Here is an 18,173-nt window from a genome sequence, read left to right as displayed (position 1 = left end):
CAGGTGCCACCTGGGTGCGGTCCGCACCCCCATAACGACACCAGTGTTCAGAGCTTTACACTTTTGCCATTGCCTCTCTCTCTGCAGCTGTCAGAAATGCCCACAAACAGTCCAGAGAACCCATGGCGGGTGGCACCAGAAGAAGGAGATCGACATGATCTGCGCAGCACTCATTTGGTGCTCAGTATCGACCCAAAGGGCTGCGAGGATGTAGATGATACTTTGTCGATTCGGGAACTCAAAAATGGGCACCTGGAGCTGGGTGTTCATATTGCAGACGTCACACACTTTGTGAAGCCGAACTCTTACACTGATATGGAAGCAAAAGCAAGGTCAGTAGAAGTAAAGCATCGTTGTTACCTGGGTATACGTTACAATGGGTGGAGAAGCTTGTCCAAATATTAGTGGCACTATCCCCTATTTTAAACAGCAGAAAATTACTCAAAATATCTCAAAATGAAGAGACCCTGGGAATAGGGCTTGTAACCACTTCCCGCTGACAGTATACATATATGCGGCCCTACTGAACTGGGCTTTTTTCTGTGGGGCCGCATATTTGCTTATCTGTCTTTGTGCTGGAAGCACACAGTAGTTGTGATCTGTACGGTTTTACTGACGCATGTTAAAGTTGCACGATTGTGTTCAGGCATAAACATTTGTTTTATTGAGGGGTTAATGTGCCCAAACAATCAAAAAGGAAAAAAAAATAAAAAATCATAAAAAATATTTTTATTTTACCATTAAGAAAACATTTGTCAGTAGCTACATTTCCAGCATGCAGAATACAGCATATAACCGCGTATATAGAGAGCGAAGAACAGGTGGATCGACACGTTTCGCCCGATAAGAGATTCCTCAGGATCCACTTCAATTTTAAATCTTTAAAATATTTTAACCAAAGGTGCTCATACAAGAAAATGGGAAGAGAACTCCGTTCCGCCACCTGTAGAAGTGATTGGGTGGCTCTATAGCCACTCAAATCATTTCTACTGTAAATGGAATCGCCAGCTGAAAATGTTAATACTGAGATGATGCCTGCAGCTCCAACCCTATATTATGTGACGTGGTGGTTAAAGGGTGAGGGGGAAAAAAAACAGATTTTTGGTGTGATGCTCCCAAAGGGAAATCTTGTCTAAAGGGATGCAGACCCTGCCACTTAGTGACCTGCAGGTGCAGCAGCTGATTGATAATTGTGGAATCACTCTCATTAGATTAACTGTGCAAAAGGGCACACAGAAACACGCAGCTAATGCTACAGAAAAACAAAAGGTAGAAATCTGCAACAAAGTTTGTAAAAATCCCTGCAATGTACAGAGATCACCCAGAGGGGGAGGGTTTTTTTTTTTTTTTTTCTCAACAAAACTGGAGTTACTCTTTAAGTTAGTAACTGTAAGGTTGGGTAGATTCATTACAGTATTTAAGTAATTGGTCCACAGTTATTTGATGGGGCACTATTTATGAATTTATGAGAAGTCCCTAGGTGGGAATATATCAACTTTTCATGTTTAAGAGTATAATTCCATTCAGATAAAGATGGGGAATGTGGGGACTTCCAATGAATGGATGGGGGGGGGGGGGGGGGGCCTGAAAAAGGGTGCTCAATATTCCTATTGTAATGTTGGTGTATGTTACATAGTTTATATAGTAGGTGGTGTAGAAAAATAGGCGCAAGTCGTCAAGTCCAATCATGCAACACTGTATCCAAATGAAATGTATATCTTTTTTCTTTTTTTCCCCCCACACAAACAGAGCTTTTATTATTTTGGTGGTAATTGATCAGCTTTGGATTTTTTTATTTTATAAACTAATAAAGACTGTGATAAAAAATAATAAAATATATATATAGAGAGAGAGAGAGAGAATATTATAATCTCTATCGGTGAGGCCGATCTTCACTTTTTATTTTTTTCAAGAATTGGTATGGGTCACATACTTACTGATTATTGCTTCAAGGCGTTGTACCGGGGTGATCGCTGCAGACATCACCCCGGTACCATTCTTTAGAGCGGGCGGTCAGCTTTCTTGTAAGCACAACCGATACGGCTAAGCAGCCGCTCGGCTGTTGGTACAAGCAGAGGGAGGGGTTTTGAATACTTTCAAGTGCAGAGGAGAGATTTTGGGGTCTTATAGACCCCAGATCCCTCCATAAAGAGTGCCTATCACTGCCTATTACTGTCGCAAGGGATGTTTACATTCCTTGTGACTGCAATAAAAGTGATTTAAAAAAAAAAAAAAAAATTAAAAGGACTGTGTAAAAATAAAATTGTTAAATCTACAGAATATCGGGAACCCAATATCAGCCTGAAAGGCGGCTGAAAAAATCGGTATTTCCTTGATAAAAAAAGATATTGGTCGACCACCTATCAAGAACGCATCAAAAAAAACATGTAGAATCGGTAGACACCTTTAATGTGTGAAGCAGAAGCAAGTGTAAATGAGCCCTAACAATGTGTAATATGCGCTGCTTTTACTTATCTGGCTGTTTTTTCTCCCTGCTTTTCAGGGAGAAGAACCAGCCAGGATGCTGTTCCTATGCAAATAAGTTCTGTGTAAACAGAACTCGGTGTGTGATTGGACACAGCTGATTAGCAGGTGTCAGCCGAAATTATTGACTGAAATCTACTGCCAAACTCATGCCGTGTCTGACAGGTTGGCAGGGGGGCACACTCATGCTTTCCCTAGATCTGGAAGAAATGCTCGAAGTACAGGCACGTGATTGTGCCTGTTCCTGCCCCCAGCTCACCGTATATTTACAGGGTGGTCAAGGATTGAGTAATGCAATACCCCCTTTTCTCCCAATAGGTATGTCCTGGCCTTTCTATTTTTGTCTTTATCTAACATTGTATCCAATATGATTTTTCTTATTGTACAGAGCTACAACATACTACCTCGCCGATCGTCGCTATGACATGCTGCCTTCTATCCTGAGTGCAGATCTATGCTCCTTGCTTGGAGGTGTTGACAGGTAATGTGGAGTTCACCAAAGTATAGCATTATTATACACACTGTACACAGATTTCTCTGTAATAAAGTCCCTGACCTTCTGAACTTTTTGCCTGTATAGAGTTCCTGGTGCCAAAGCTGCAGCCCTTTGGTACAGGATGTGCCACCCTTGAACCTCAGCAGTCTGTAGTGTAGTGTTACCTCCATGTAACATAGTCCCAGCTTTGATTGTCTTCTGCAGCATCTCCCCAGCCAACAATGTATCCTGTCCTCACTCCCCGTCCCTCATTTCCTCTATTAGGTCTGCAGTCTCTGACAGTCCTCTAAAGCAGGGATAGGCAATTAGTGGCACCCTCCAGCTGTTGCAAAACTACAAGTCCCATCATGCCTCTGCCTCTGGGTGTCATGCTTGTGGCTGACAGAGTCTTGCTATGCCTCATGCGACTTGTAGTTCTGCAACAGCTGGAGGTCCCCTAATTGCATATACCTGCTCTAAAGCATTACATATATTTTGGTCGGGCTTTTAGTAATGTCAGGCGCCGCATTTGAGGCATTCTTTGGGGGCCAGCCACTCTCTCAAGTTATTATTGCTGTCTGTGCTCTTGTTGGGGAGATTCCCCCTCTCTATTTTCCTAAAGACCAGTTGTCAGGGAGACAGAAAGTGAGTGGAAATTCATTATATTAAAGCAAGGGTCTCCAAACATTCTAAGCAAACGACCAATTAACTGTCATTCAGGCTGAGCTCCCTGGTGTCATTGGGAGGAATAGTGCCCCATCACTGGTGTTGGTGGGAGGAATATCATCCCATCATTGGTGTCATTGGGAGGCATAGTGCCCCATCACTGGTGTCGGTGGGAGGCATAGTGCCCCATCACTGGTGTCGGTGGGAGGCATAGTGCCCCATCACTGGTGTCGGCAGGAGGAATAGTATCCCATCATTGGTGTCGGCGGGAGGAATAGCGCCCCATCATTGGTGTCGGCGGGAGGAATAGCGCCCCGTCATTGGTGTCGGTGGGAGGAATAGCGCCCCGTCATTGGTGTCGGTGGGAGGAATAGTGCCCCATCATTGGTGTCGGTGGGAGGAATAGCGCCCCATCATTGGTGTCGGTGGGAGGAATAGCGCCCCATCATTGGTGTCGGTGGGAGGAATAGCGCCCCATCATTGGTGTCGGTGGGAGGAATGGTGCCTCAAGGGCCAGATAAAGGCAAGCAAAGGGCTACATCTGGGATGGTTTTGGAGACCCCTGTATTGGTCACCACAGCAAGGGGTAAGAGTAAATCGTCTAATGGGGACACATTTTTAGTTGTGTAAGATGGGAATTTCTATTGGGAGATGTTTCCTGTTGCTTCTCCAAGACAGAAAGTAATGGGAAATATCCTACAAAAAAATAACCTGAGAGGAGTTTTGACCCTTCCCTACTATGTAAAATGTACAAAAAAAACTTTGTAAAGTATAAGTGAAGGATTTATAGGTATATTTAGGTTTATTCAATAAAGCACAATAAAAGGCCGCGTTCCATAAGATGGAACCTAGTAAGAAGTGAAATCCTAGTTGTCACGAGTTACTTGTCTGTGATAATTTCGCTTTGATTAATTCAGTTTGTATGTTTCCCATCAGATTACAGTTTCAGCCACGCTTTTACCTGATTAAAAATGCGCCTGGTATTGCTTTCTTCAATTAAAATGCTAAAAGCTACAGTAAAAAGTCATTTGACTAATCTTCCCCACCCCCATGTATTCGTAGAACCCCTTACTCTGCTTTCATGTTACCATTATGATTTATTTGGGGGAAATGATTCCCTAATTATCCAGCTCTGCTTGTGACAGGATTGCTGTAATAGGTTCTCTATTAGATTATACAGTACTTTCTGTCGTTTTTGATACACAGCCAGCGCGATGCTATGTTGGTCATTCAGCACCAGTTTGCATTTTGATTGGACAACTGTGTTCACTGATATTACCACTTGGCTTTATTTACAGCATAAACTGTAGAACGTGCTGCAGCTGTTATTAAACACCGAAATACCTATTGATGGCAGTAGCACCCTCTACTGTCACAGACTGGTAAATATTTCTCGACTTGTTCATTTTTTTTTTTTAATTCAGTGTAAACTCCACCTGCAGTTTCTGCATCACAGTTCTATTTCTAAGGGCTTGCCCCCATGCACAGCACTCGTCTAGGCAAATGATGTGCGCTTGGCCTACTGTGTATAGGAGGCATAGACCTTCATTGATTAAAAGGGGTGGCGTGGCCAGGCAGCTCATTATCCAGAAGCCCCTGGCTGAACCTAGACTAGCCAACATCTTCCAGGTGACGCCACCAAAGAAGATGGTGGTGCAGGACTGAGCGGGAGACAGAAACGTTGGATCTACTAGGCTGGTGAGTACCTTCTTAAAATATGTAGGACCTGCAACCAGGTAAGCAGGGGTTACAAAAAGGGGCAGAGATCCATTTTTAAAGTGCAAGTTTAACTTTTCAGAAAAAATGAAAAGGTGGCCTAACACCATACACCCTTCCCACCCACCTGATCCCAGCTGTACTTTCCCCCCGTGGGTGACTAGCTGTCATTTCCCACACAGCCATGCAGTAGTCCAGTCGCCGCACAAGAGGACATGACGTCCTGCTCTTACCAGTGTTCATTTTGGCATCAAATTTCGATTTTAGTTTTAGTCTTAGGACTAAAATGGCATTTTAGTTTTAGTCCCATTTTAGTCTTCTGCAATTGTTTTGGTTTTTAGTCGTATTTAGTCGACTAAATCCCCAGTACATTTTAGTTGACTAAAATGTCCTATGTTTACAGTCGACTAAAATCTCCAGTACGTTTTAGTTGACTAAAACTAATTTTAGTCATCTAAAATCTAATGGGTGTAATGGTTAAGTTGTAATGCGTTAGTTAACATTTCTCTGCAATTTCAAAACTCATTATATAGTGCTGGAGTGAAAAATCGAATGTTATTATTTATGGTATTGAGTTATGAACATGCACTACAGACCAGTGTTCATTTTGAAGTCAAATTTCAACTTGGTTTTTGTCTCAGTCTTTTGAATAAAATGGCATTTTAGTTTTAGTCCCATTTTAGTCAAGACTAAAATGCCATTTGGTTTTAGTCGTATTTTAGTCATCTCGGTTGTTTTAGTCGACTAAAATAGTATTCATTTCGTCGACTAAAATGTTTTAGGCGACAAAATTAACACTGCCGCTTATGGCCCGACTGGAACAGATATATGCTTAGTACTTAAAAAAAAAAAGGCACTATATAAAAAAACTAAAAAAAATCCAAAAACGAGAGGTGGTCTTTAGACCACCTTTCAAAAGTGGGTGGAACTCCAGCTTTAACCTCCGCTCCTTAGATGGCCGTCATATGACGTCCTGGAGTTTAAGTGGTTAAACCTGAATGATGGGTGCAGCTGCAGGCATCATTCAGAGCTCTTAGTTTTCTGCCGAAAATTCCCTGTCATGTAAAAAAAAAAAAAAAAATCGTTGCGGCTGCTCAGCCGCTTGATTGATTGTTTTTACAGGCGGCGGGAGGGGACGTTCCCTGCCGCCCTCTGATGCTTCTACTGGCTCGCCTGTGCGAATAGTGAGCTGGAGAAGGAATCAGCCAAGCAGCGGAAGTTTACCATAGAGCTAACCAAGGACCAGATGGTCCCCGGTCATCTCTCTGACTCTCTTGTAAACACTGCCGTGTATTCGGCTGGAGAGACTCATATTTTTTTTTTTTTTTTTATCTCATGCTTTCCAGCCTAGAGGAGAGATTTGGGACTTATAGACCCCACATCTTTCCATAAAGAGGACCTGTCATGCTATATTCCTATTACAAGGAATGTTTACATTCTTTGTAATAGGAAAAAAAGTGATAAAAATAATTTAAGGGGAACGTGTCAAAAATTAAAAGTAAAAAACAATAAAAAAAAAAATTTTTTTAAAGTGCCCCCATCCCCGCGTGCTCGCACGCAGAAGCGAATGCATATGTAAACTGACATCTGTCAGTTTTTATTGCTGTCTCCGTCCCCCATTAGGGAGATTCCCCCTCTCTTTGTGCCATTTACCATTTTCGTTGAAAGTGAAAGAAAATCCCAAATTGTGGGTTGCCACCAGAGAAGTAATAGAGGGGAAATCTTCCAATGAGGACGTTGGTTCTGGTAACCAACGGTTAAAGGGAATTCCTTAAATTATAAAGTGTTAAACTTGCAGGTAGAATCATTGTGTTCATATAAGTTTGCGTTTCTGTCTTCTGATGTCATTTTTTTTTTTTTTTTTTGGTTGATGTTTGTATTGTCGGTACGTAGAATGTTTGTTTTTATGTTTTTATTTTTTTTTATCTTCTCGTTTTGTCCTAGGTATGCGGTGAGTGTAATGTGGGAGTTGGACGGCACCACGTATGACATCAGAAGGGTGTGGTATGGCAGAACCATAATCCGCTCCCGCTACAAGTTGAGCTACGAAGTGGCTCAGCAGCTGCTGGATGGAGATCTGGAGCCGCTAAATACTGACCCTGAACTTCAGCCGGTTTCTCAGGACTCCAAAAAACTGGACCGTCTCCTGTGGGCGATACGTAAACTGACAGAGGTGGCTCGAGCCGTCCGGACACGGAGAGATATGAGCGGAGCGCTGGAACTGGAAGGGGTCGAAGTTCGGGTCCAGTTGGGGGTGGAGAATAGCATTGATGACTTGGTTCCTAAGCAGCCTTTACAGGTGCATGAGACTATAGCAGAATGTATGATCTTAGCCAATCACTGGGTAGCCAAGAAGATCTGGGAGAGCTTCCCTCAGCAGGCGTTACTCCGACTTCATCCACCCCCACGTCAGGAATTCTTTAAAGAACTCAAAGCGTGCGCACAAGCTAAAGGGTTTCATATAGACACTCGGTAAGTAGGATTTCTAAGTACATCATTTTAAAGTGATTCTAAAGGTTTATAGTATTAATTTTTTTTTTAGCCACCTCCTGCCCGGCCTATTGCAAAATGATGGCTGGACGGCGGTTCCGTTATCCTGACTGGACATCGTATGACGTCTGTTAGAATAACAGCTGGCGCGGCGTGCCAGTCTGACACACAGCAACACCGATCTAGGTAAAGAGTCTCCGTAAGAGATCATGTCCAATCACAGCTGATCATGGTGTAAACAGGAACAGCCATGTATCGGATTTTCCTCACTAGCAACAGACAGATGCGAGTAGAGGAGAGTCGATCAGCGCTCCCCTGGCAGGGGGAGTCTGCGCTGATTAACAGCGCAGCCCCTCCAGGATGACCACCACTGATGACCACCAGGGATGCCAATCTGTGCCCAAAAATCATGCCAATTTGTGCCCATCATTAATGCCTGGCAGTGCCACCTATCAGTCCTGCATATTAGTGCCTATCATCGGTGCCACCTCATCAGTGCCCATTTCTGAAGGATAAAACTTGCTTTTCTTTCTCGTACATCATTTGACAGAGTCTCAGTAATCACTGATGGGTTATATAGGGTATCACTAGGTAATTGAACACTGGCACACCCTTGCAAAATTTTATAACAAACTAAGAAAAACTAAAAAGCGACAGAGCTGAAAATTGGCCTGGGCAGGAAGGGGGGTAAGTGCCTGGGATTGAAGTTGTTAATTACAAACATGTTATACTTGCCCACTCTGTGTAATGGTTTTCCCCCTCCTGAGTGCCCACCATAGCAAGCTGCTTGCTATGGGGGCACTTGCGTGTGCTCGCTTCCGAGCCGCCTTTGTGTGAGTGTCCATAAGACAATCATTTCAGAACTATTCCCATCTTTAATGTGACCTATATACTGTACAGCTCAATTGAAAAAGTAACTGAAATCAGTGGGGGAAGTAAAAATAAAAAACATAAAATGGTTGCATAAGTGTTCACACCCTCTTATAACTGGGGATGTAACTGTGTTCAGAATTAAGCAATCGCATTCAAACTCATGTTAAATAGGAGTCGGCACACACCTGCCATCATTTAAAGTGCCCCAGATTACCCCCAAATAAAGTTCAGCTGTTCTAGTAGGTCTTTCCTGACATTTTCTTAGTCGCATCCTACAGCAAAAGCCATGGTCCACAGAGAGCTTCCAAAGCATCAGAGGGATCTCATTGTTAAAAAGCATCAGTCAGGAGAAGGGTAGAAAAGAATTTCCAAGGCATTAGCTATACCGTGAAACACAGTGAAGACCGCCATCATCAAGTGGAGAAAATATGGCAACAGTGACATTACCGAGAACTGGACGTCCCTCCAAAATTGATGAAAAGACTAGAAGAAAACTGGTCAGGGGGGCTGCCAAGAGGCCTACAGGATTAAAGGATCTGCGGGAATATCTGGTATGTACTGGCTGTGTGGTACATGTGACAACAATCTCTCCTTCATATGTCTGGGCTATGGGGTTGAGCGGCAAGACGGAACCCTTTTTCTTATGAAGAAAAACCTCAAAGCCCGGCTAAATTTAGCAAAAACGCATCTGAAGTCTCCCAAAAGCATGTGGGGAAATGTGTTACGGTCTGATGAAACCAAGGATGAACTTTTTGGCCACAATTCAAAAAGATATGTTTGGTGCAAAAACAACACTGCACATCACCAAAAGAACACCATACCCACCGTGAAGCATGCTGGTGGCAGTATCCTGCTTTGCGGCTGTTTTTCTTCAGCTGGAACAGGGGCCTTAGTCAAGGTAGAGGGAATTATATAAACAGGTCCAAATACCAGTCAATATTGGCACAAAACCTTTCAGGCTTCTGCTAGAAACCTTAAGAGGAACTTCATCTTTCAGAATGACCACAACCCAAAGCATACATCCAAATCAACAAAGGAACGGCTTCAGAAGATTAAAGTTTTGAGATGGCCTAGACCTGAATCCCATTGAAAATCTGTGGGGTGATCTGAAGACAGCTGTGCATAGGCGATGCCCTCGCACTCTGACAGATTTGGAGTGTTTTTGCAAAGAGTGGGCAAATATTGCCAAGTCAAGATGTGCAATGCTGATAGACTCATACCCAAAAACACTGAGTGCTCTAATAAAATCAAAAGGGGCTTCAACAAGTATTAATGTAAGGGTGTGCACACTTATGCAACCGTATTATTTTAGAGGGGGGGGGGGGGGTTACCTGGTCCTTCGGCATATTTGTGCCTAACAATATGTTTTTGTCTTTTTGTTTTTTCCTCTCCCAGGTCTAATAAATCTCTGGCAGATTCCCTGGATGAGGCAAATGACCCTTCTGACCCTATGGTGAATCGGCTGCTGCGATCGATGGCCACACAAGCCATGTCCAACGCTCAGTATTTCTCCACCGGATCGTACAGCGAGGAGGAATTCTATCACTATGGTGAGCGCCACAGTGCAGTAATGTGTGCCTTTCCTTTCTCATCACAAATTGTCAATTGGTGTGGTTAACCACTTCAATACCAGACACTTTCACCCCCTTCCTGCTCAGGCCAATATACAGTTTTCGTGCTTTGAATGATAAGTATACGGTCATGCAACACTGTACCTATATGTACCTTAGTTTCTGTTATAAAATTTTGCAAATAAGCAAGCAGCACTGATAGACAGTGGCACTGATGAGGAGGCACTGATAGGTGGCACCACTAATAGGCGGTAGTGATGAGGAGGCACTGATGGGCTCTGAGGGGGCACTGATGGGCCCTATTGATGCAGCACTGATAATCAGGGCACTGAATGTGCTGACAGGCTTGCCAGTTAACAGCAATATTTTCCTCACACAGAGCATGTGAGGAAAGGAGAGCCGATAATAGGCAAATCTGTTTACATGTGACCAGCTGTGATTCGACACAGCTGATCACATGGTAAAGGGCCGCTGTCATTTGGCGCTTCATCTTCCAGTGCTGCGGGGGTTAGTACCAGTTGTGGACCTGCGACATAGGCACAGACTATGCCCCCCCCCCCCCCCTCCTCTATTCATTGAAGCTTTATTATTATTTTTATGAATGAAAAATTATTAAAGTATACAACTTTTTTTTTTTTTTTTTTTTTTTTTTTGGATGGAGTGGAGAGGGATTAGAACCCCTGTCAGTTTTTATTGCTTTCTGTGCCCCCCATTAGAGAGATTCACCCTCTCCTATTGTCCTGTTTATCATTATTGAAAATGAAAGTAAAAGGAAATCCCTAATTTTGGGTTGTCCCCAGAAAAGTAATAGAGGGGAAATCTTCCAATGGGGACACTAGTTCTGGTGACCTGGGGGTCTCCAAGGGATTGCCTTCATTTGCAGGGATTTCCTCTCACTTCCTGTTTCGCTATGGGACAGGAAGTGAAGGGAAATCTCTGCGATGGGACACAGATGGCAAAAATGGACAGGGGTTATAACCGTGCTTTACTCCAAAATTAAAGAAATAAAAAGTTCTACTTTAATGAACGGAGGAGAGGCGGATAATTGAAGGGTTTACCTGCTGCATACATAGATCAATTTTAATTCGTAGAAACTATATAATACAGATTATGAATTGAGAAGAGAGGAGGAAAGGTCGGGCATAGTTGACACTCTTGTTGAGTGCCCTTCACGGGTCCAGTGCTGCAGGGACGTGAGGTGAGTGGCTAGTATCAGAGCCAGATACACACAGATTATATACGCTGCAATTGTTAGAGCGAGAGCAATAATTCTAGCACTAGACCTCCTCTGTAACTCTAAACATGTAATCTGTAAAAAAAAAAAAAAAAAAAATTAGAGTTAGAGATTTTTAAGCACTGAAGTTTGGCGCCATAAAATAAAAGTAGAAAGCTGTCTTTTACCCTGTTATTTAGAGGAAACTCTTGTGTGTTTTTTTTTTTTACTTTGTATCATTTTATGTGTCTTGAATTTTGTATGATTTTAGGTTTGGCCCTTGACAAATATACCCACTTCACCTCACCAATCCGCCGCTATGCTGATGTTGTTGTGCACCGGCTTCTCCTGGCTGCTATCCACAAGAATACAAAAGATCATCAGCTTGGAAACAAGGACCTGGATGAGCTGTGTCGTCACATTAATAATCGCAACCGGGTGAGCGATTTACAGGCTGTGCAGGGGTGGTTGACCTTTCAGGACGATGTCCACAGCCAGGCGATTTCTGTATGTTCCCCCACTTTCTCCTTCACCCTGCGGTGGAGCTCACAGACGCAGGATACAGCACACACCACAAACCTCCCACCTTTGGTCCTGGTGCCCAACCTGCGGCCCGAGGGACCTTGTGGTATATAATGTGCTTCCCTCAGCAGTCTGTAGTGGGAACATTGATTAGGGTAATAGCGATGATCTCTACCAGCCTCACGTAAAATCTTCCCAGTTTTGTATTGTCTTCTGCAGCATATCCCCCGCCAACAATGTATCCCGTCCTCACTCTCTGACCCTCGTTTCCTCTATTAGATCTGCAGTCTGACACTCCTCTACAGCATCGCGTATATTGAACATTACGTGGTGACGTCAGGGGCCGCATTTGAGGCCCCCTTTAGTTGATAACTTGCCAACCGCTGGCCTGTGGCCACGTTTCTAACGCATTCTACCCATGACAGGGCTCCATGAGACAATCTATAGTTGTTGGGGTAGAGGTGGGATAGGCATTGTGACGGAATGCCTGGCACCCAGCAGCCACCAAGATACAGCTTCCTTGACTTGAACCAGGTATTATAGCTGAGAATTGCACCCAAGAACTAGACGACACTAGCTTAGATGCAAACTAGAACTGACTTTTATTGTAAATTCACACAGAATATATACCACACAAAATCGGGTAAGAGCCTAATCACATTATCCTAAACAATGCAAGCTGTTGTAAACAGTAATATGAGTACATCTAATGAACAGCTAACATAAACCTCCCACAATAGTTTGGTAACAAAGGTACAGAAAAACAATAGGTGACTCAATTAAAGTTGGGAAGGCACACAATGGGGGGGGTTATACTAGACATGTGCACTGACAAAAAAAAAATGTAGTTTACGTTTCATTCGTTTATTTTTTTGCTTTTTTTGGCAATCTGAAAATTCGGATTTTCAAATTACAAATATTCAGAATTCGATAATTCGGAAATTTGAAAATCTGAAAAGAAAAAATCAGTGAAATCAAAATAATTTCTAACTAATAATAACTATTAAATTGTAGGTATTGGCATTTCCTTTCAAATTTGGCCGTTTGTGAACGTAACGAATACAAATTTATCTGAAGTTACGAATTATCCGAAATAAAGAATGCCGCATCTAAACAAATGAAATGGAACAAATGAATAATAAATAATAATAAAGAAAAGGTTTTATTATAATCGTTTATTATTATTAGATTGTTGCGTTCCATTCCCTGAGATGCAGCATTCGTTATTTCGGATAAATTCGTACTCGTTATATTCATTAAAGGCCAAATTTGAAAATAAATTTTAATACCTATAATTTAATATTCGTCGTTAGTTTCAAATTTTCCAGTTTTCAGATTTTCATTCTTATTTTTGAATTGTCAAATTTACAAATTTATGAAATTTCGATTTTTTTTTTTTTTTTTTCCATAATTTTGAATTTGTCAAACGAATTGCACACGTCTAGATTATACCATGAGAGAAAGACGCCTTAATAAACAGATTATAGCAGAAGATGTCAGCATTGGGTTCTTTTGAGCTGATTATATTAACCTCTATTCTGGGAGGGGGGTGAAGCAGTCATTGCTGGTTTGGGCATAGAGTCCCCAAATCTGTATCCAGGTCCTAGGTTCCCAGAGTCTGTATTTTCAGGGAGGCATGGACCTGAATCTGAAGCAAAACTACTCCAAAGGTCCCCCAGGCACACACCTCCCAAAGAATAGAACCCCTCAAAAGCATAGTCAATAGGCAAAAGGGCTACCCTGTAGTCCTCTCCAAATGCCCTCGTCGGGTCTGTCTCTGGCCTCCCTAAGGAGATGAGTTTTCAGGGATCACCTAAAGGTGGACAGGGTAAGAAATAGTTGTTAAAGATTGAACAAGGAGTTCCAGAGAAAGGGAGAGGCTCTTGAGAAGTCCTGGAGGGGAGCGTGGGAGAGACAAAGGAGCTGGAGAGCAGAAGGTCTTGAAGGAGTGAAGAGGGCTGTTTGGGTGATATTTTGAGATGAGGTTGGTGATGTAGCTGAGAGCGGAGTTGTGGATGGCTTTGTAGGTCGGTAATATTTTGGATTTGAGTTACCGGAAGCCAGTGTAGGGATTAGCAGAGAAGGGTGGCAGACGCTGAGTGGTTGGTAAGGTGGATGATGTGATTGGTGCAGAAATGGATTTTATTGGGACCTAATGTTCCCTTTGCACTGTTGTAGGCCGCACAGCACTGCCAGAAACAGTCTACAGAGCTCTTCCAGTGCATGTTCTTCAAGGACAAGGACCCGGAAAGTGACCAACGCTGTACTAGTGACGCCATTATATACTCAATCCGCACGAATGGAGTGTTACTCTTCGTACCCAGGTAGGAACGTGTCCACCACCTAGATGGGGGGGAAATGCAGGATACTATTATTTTCAATACCCTTTGATACTAACTATGATATTTTAGCCCCCATTCCCACTGGTGCGACTTGTCATGCAATTTGACAAGTTCAAATCGCATAAGTCGCACCCTATTGTCAGCGGTGTAACTGTTCAGATTGCTGCAACTCTGACTTTGCGGTGCTACACTGATTTTGAAAAAAAAAAAAGGTTCCTGCAATCCAATGACGCGGCGCGAATGGACACAGATGCGGAACTCGGGAGCATGCCTGCACGGTGTCCACCAAGGAGAGCGCTTCTCCAATGTGGACACTTGATGTGGGGAGGAGCCACCAGCGCCGCTGTGGGAGCCCAGAAGAGGAGGTTCGGAGCCACTCTGTGCAAAATGAACTGCACAGTGGAGGCAAGTATGATATGTATGTTAGTAAAAAATAAAAAAAATGAGGGTTTGCAACCCCTTTAACTGGTAAATGCACGGTCATGGAAGACTGTATGCAAATGACATTTATATATTTTGACAAATAGAGCTTTCTTTTGGTGGAATTTAAATGGCACTGTTTTTTTTTTTTTTTTTTTTTTTGCTATATAAAGAAAAATACAGAAAAAAAAATCTTTTACAATTCTGTTATAAGATTTTGCAAACAATTAATCTTTCTTCATCAGTTTTGGCCAAAATTTGTTCTGCTACATTTTGAAAATAACCTAAATAAATTTATATTATTTAGTCTGTAGGAAAGTTTTATAGAGTCCAAAAACTATTGATAAATCCTAATGTACTGATTGCCGATCTCCTTTCTAGAGGCCCGAAAATGCCAGGACAATACAAATACCCACCAAATGACCCCTTTTTGGAAAGTAGACATTCTGAGATATTTTAGTAAAGGCATGGCGAGTTTTTTGAAGGTGTAATTTTTTTATTTATTTTTTTTGTCCCAATTTTTGGAAGTTGAAGCCCATTTGGCACCTTTTAAGGGGGGGAGCGGGTACCTGGTTTGGACAGATAACCTTTCACACTTCCTGCTGAGTTTGTCGCGGCGAACTCCGCCAAAAGTTCGGCCCTTGCCGCTGCCAGCCTATTGAGAAAGCATAGTGTGATTCGCACATGCACCGTAGGTAAACCAGCTGTGAAGAGCTTGGGTGAGGACATCGCGGGATCCCTGGACAGGTAGGTGCCCTAATAATAAAAGTAAGCAGCTACAATATTTTTGCTGCTGACTTTTTTTATTTTTTGGTGGGGGGGCTGGAGCTCTGGTCTTTAAATAAAAAAAACTAAAAAAAAGTTCACAACTTAATTTTTTACATACGGTCACCAGTGCAGTACAGCCTCATCATGTAGCTGGTGACAGTTTAAAAAAATAAATACATTTTTATTCAATCTTTTTAAACATTTATTTTGTTTTATTTTTATTTATTTTTAACATACGGTCATCAGAGTAGTTCAGTGTCACTGTAAAATTCTGGGGGATGATCAGGGAATTGTAACAGCAATCGTTTGAACTGTCTTGCATAGCGTTACTATTGAGATGCTGTAATTGGCCCACTACTATCACATGGTACAGGTTGCTGTGATTGGCCCAGGTACCATGTGATCACTGGTGATCATACACACATCACACACAGTAGTAAACCGCAATGTAATGAATGGATTCGCAGTGTGCATGAGCATTCGCATTGTACTGGTACATTGCGGTGCCTGGAGAAGCCACCGATCAGCAGCAACAATACTGGTGGCCTGTCGGCACGTGGTTAACCACTTGAGGACCGCCCATCGCAGATATACCGCGGTAGGACGGCTCTATTGTGCGAAACGACCTACCCATACGTCGTTTCATGTAATAGATACTGTGGGTGTGCAGTGGGAGCCAATGTGTGGGTCTGGCGGCTGCAATGTCCACCGACCACCCACAATCGCTCCACAGAGAGGCAGAACAGGGATCTGCCTATGTAAACAAGGCAGATCCCCATTCTGACAGGGGAATACAGAGAGATTGTCTGTTCCTAGTAATCGGGAAGAGCGATCTCTATGTACTCCCATCTGTCCATCCCCCCACACAGACAGCACCTCTCTAGGATACACTTAACCCTTTGATTGCCCCTGGTGTTAACCGCTTCCCTGCCAGTGTAATTTTTACAGTAATCGGTGCATATTTTTTTTTTTTTTGGCACTGATCGCTGTATTGGTGTCACTGGTCCCGAAAAAGTGTCACTTGGGGTCATATTTGTCCGCCGCAATGTTCCAGTCCCCCAAAAAAATCGCAGATCCCCGTCTGTCTTTTTTTTGGTTTATAGCGCAAAAAATAAAAACCGCAGAGGTGATCAAATACCGCCAAAAGAAAGCTCAATTTGTGGGAAAAAAAGGCCGTCCATTTTATTTGTGTACAGCGTTGCATGACTGCGCAATTGTCAGTTAAAATAACACAGTGCCGTATCGCAAAAAATGGCCTGGTCGTTGAGGGGGTAGAACCTTTCCGGTCCTTAAGTGGTTAAGAAAAGTATCACCAAAGGTTACAAACCCTGACCAATCTATCCAATCTATGATAAAATACCTGACCCATATAAGTATTAATAAGCCTATTTTATTTTACTGAACAATCATTTTTCAGTGGGTTCATCTAATCCAGAACATATTTATACCACAGCCAGCCCTGTTGCTGATTTTCAGTCTGTGCATCTTCCTAAGTGTTTACATCGTATTTATTATGTATTGTTCCAGGTATGGTATAAAAGGAGCTGCGTATTTGAAGAACATGGATGGCTTAGTCTTGTCCTTTACTGATAATGGCTGTAATTGGATCTCTGGATCACTGCAACGTCTCCCGGACCGCATCACAGTAATAACCGATGGGGGACAGCAAACTTCATTCTGTCTGTTTGATCATGTGACAGTAAGTAACAAATGAATGACCACCAAGGGAAATATGTTATAAAAATACAGTCCCATTGCAAGAGAAATAAAGCTGGAAGTTTAGCAAAAATCAAAAATATAAAAATCAGCTCAAGGGACATAACTTACAGTTAGCATGTTGTGTCCCTTGTGCTGATTTTTCTAGTTCTTTTTCTTTCTTTCTTTCTTTCTTTCTTTCTTTCTTTCTTTCTTTCTTTCTTTCTTTTTTCTTTTTTTCTTTTTCTCTTTCTTTATCTCTTTCTTTCTTTCTTTTTTTCTTTTTCTCTTTCTTTATCTCTTTCTTTCTTTCTTTTTTCTTTTTTCTTTTTCTCTTTCTTTTCCTTATTTTGTTTTTTTTTTTCTTTGTTTCTTTCTTTTTTTTTCTTAGTTTTTTTGTGCTGATTTTTCTAGTTCTTTTTCTTTCTTTCTTTCTTTCTTTCTTTCTTTCTTTCTTTCTTTCTTTCTTTCTTTCTTTCTTTCTTTCTTTCTTTCTTTCTTTCTTTCTTTCTTTCTTTCTTTCTTTCTTTCTTTCTTTCTTTCTTTCTTTTTTTCTTTTTTTCTTTTTTTCTTTTTTTCTTTTTCTCTTTCTTTATCTCTTTTTCTCTTTCTTTATCTCTTTTTTCCTTTCTTTCTTTCTTTCTTTCCTTTCTTTTTTTCTTTTTCTCTTTCTTTTTTTTTTTCTTTCTTTTTTCTCTTTCTTTTTCTTATTTTGTTTCTTTCTTTTTTTTTTCTTTGTTTCTTTCTTTTTTTCTTTTTCTCTTTCTTTATCTTTTTCTTTCTTTTTTTCTTTCTTTCTTTTTCTTTCTTTCTTTCTTTTCCTCCTTCCTGCACACACCCCACCACCACTGCAGTAGTTTTCCTGTATGACGGGGTTAATGTAACTAAACAGCTGTAAGAAGCTCTCATTAAGAGAGTTTGAGAGATTGCCTGCCCTT

At 41.9% G+C, this 18,173-nt stretch overlaps 1 protein-coding gene across 1 annotated transcript in view; it reads left to right on the top strand.

Annotated features, from left to right (window-relative positions):
• LOC143962714 (DIS3-like exonuclease 1) overlaps positions 1-18,173 on the top strand; it is a 94,337-nt gene that overhangs the window by 72,091 nt on the left and 4,073 nt on the right. Inside the window, 7 exon segments of the mRNA XM_077472099.1 lie at positions 88-332; positions 2,873-2,965; positions 7,286-7,813; positions 10,100-10,254; positions 11,760-11,926; positions 14,189-14,334; positions 17,068-17,239. Coding sequence (XP_077328225.1) covers positions 88-332; positions 2,873-2,965; positions 7,286-7,813; positions 10,100-10,254; positions 11,760-11,926; positions 14,189-14,334; positions 17,068-17,239 — 1,506 coding nt within the window.

This window comes from Lithobates pipiens, unplaced genomic scaffold, assembly GCF_037356315.1.
Source record: "Lithobates pipiens isolate NorthernLeopardFrog02 unplaced genomic scaffold, aLitPip1_a1.2 Scaffold_8, whole genome shotgun sequence".
NCBI classification, from domain to species: domain Eukaryota; kingdom Metazoa; phylum Chordata; class Amphibia; order Anura; family Ranidae; genus Lithobates; species Lithobates pipiens.
The sequence above is the reverse complement of the archived record's forward strand: the minus strand, read 5'-3'. Positions and strand labels throughout refer to the sequence as shown.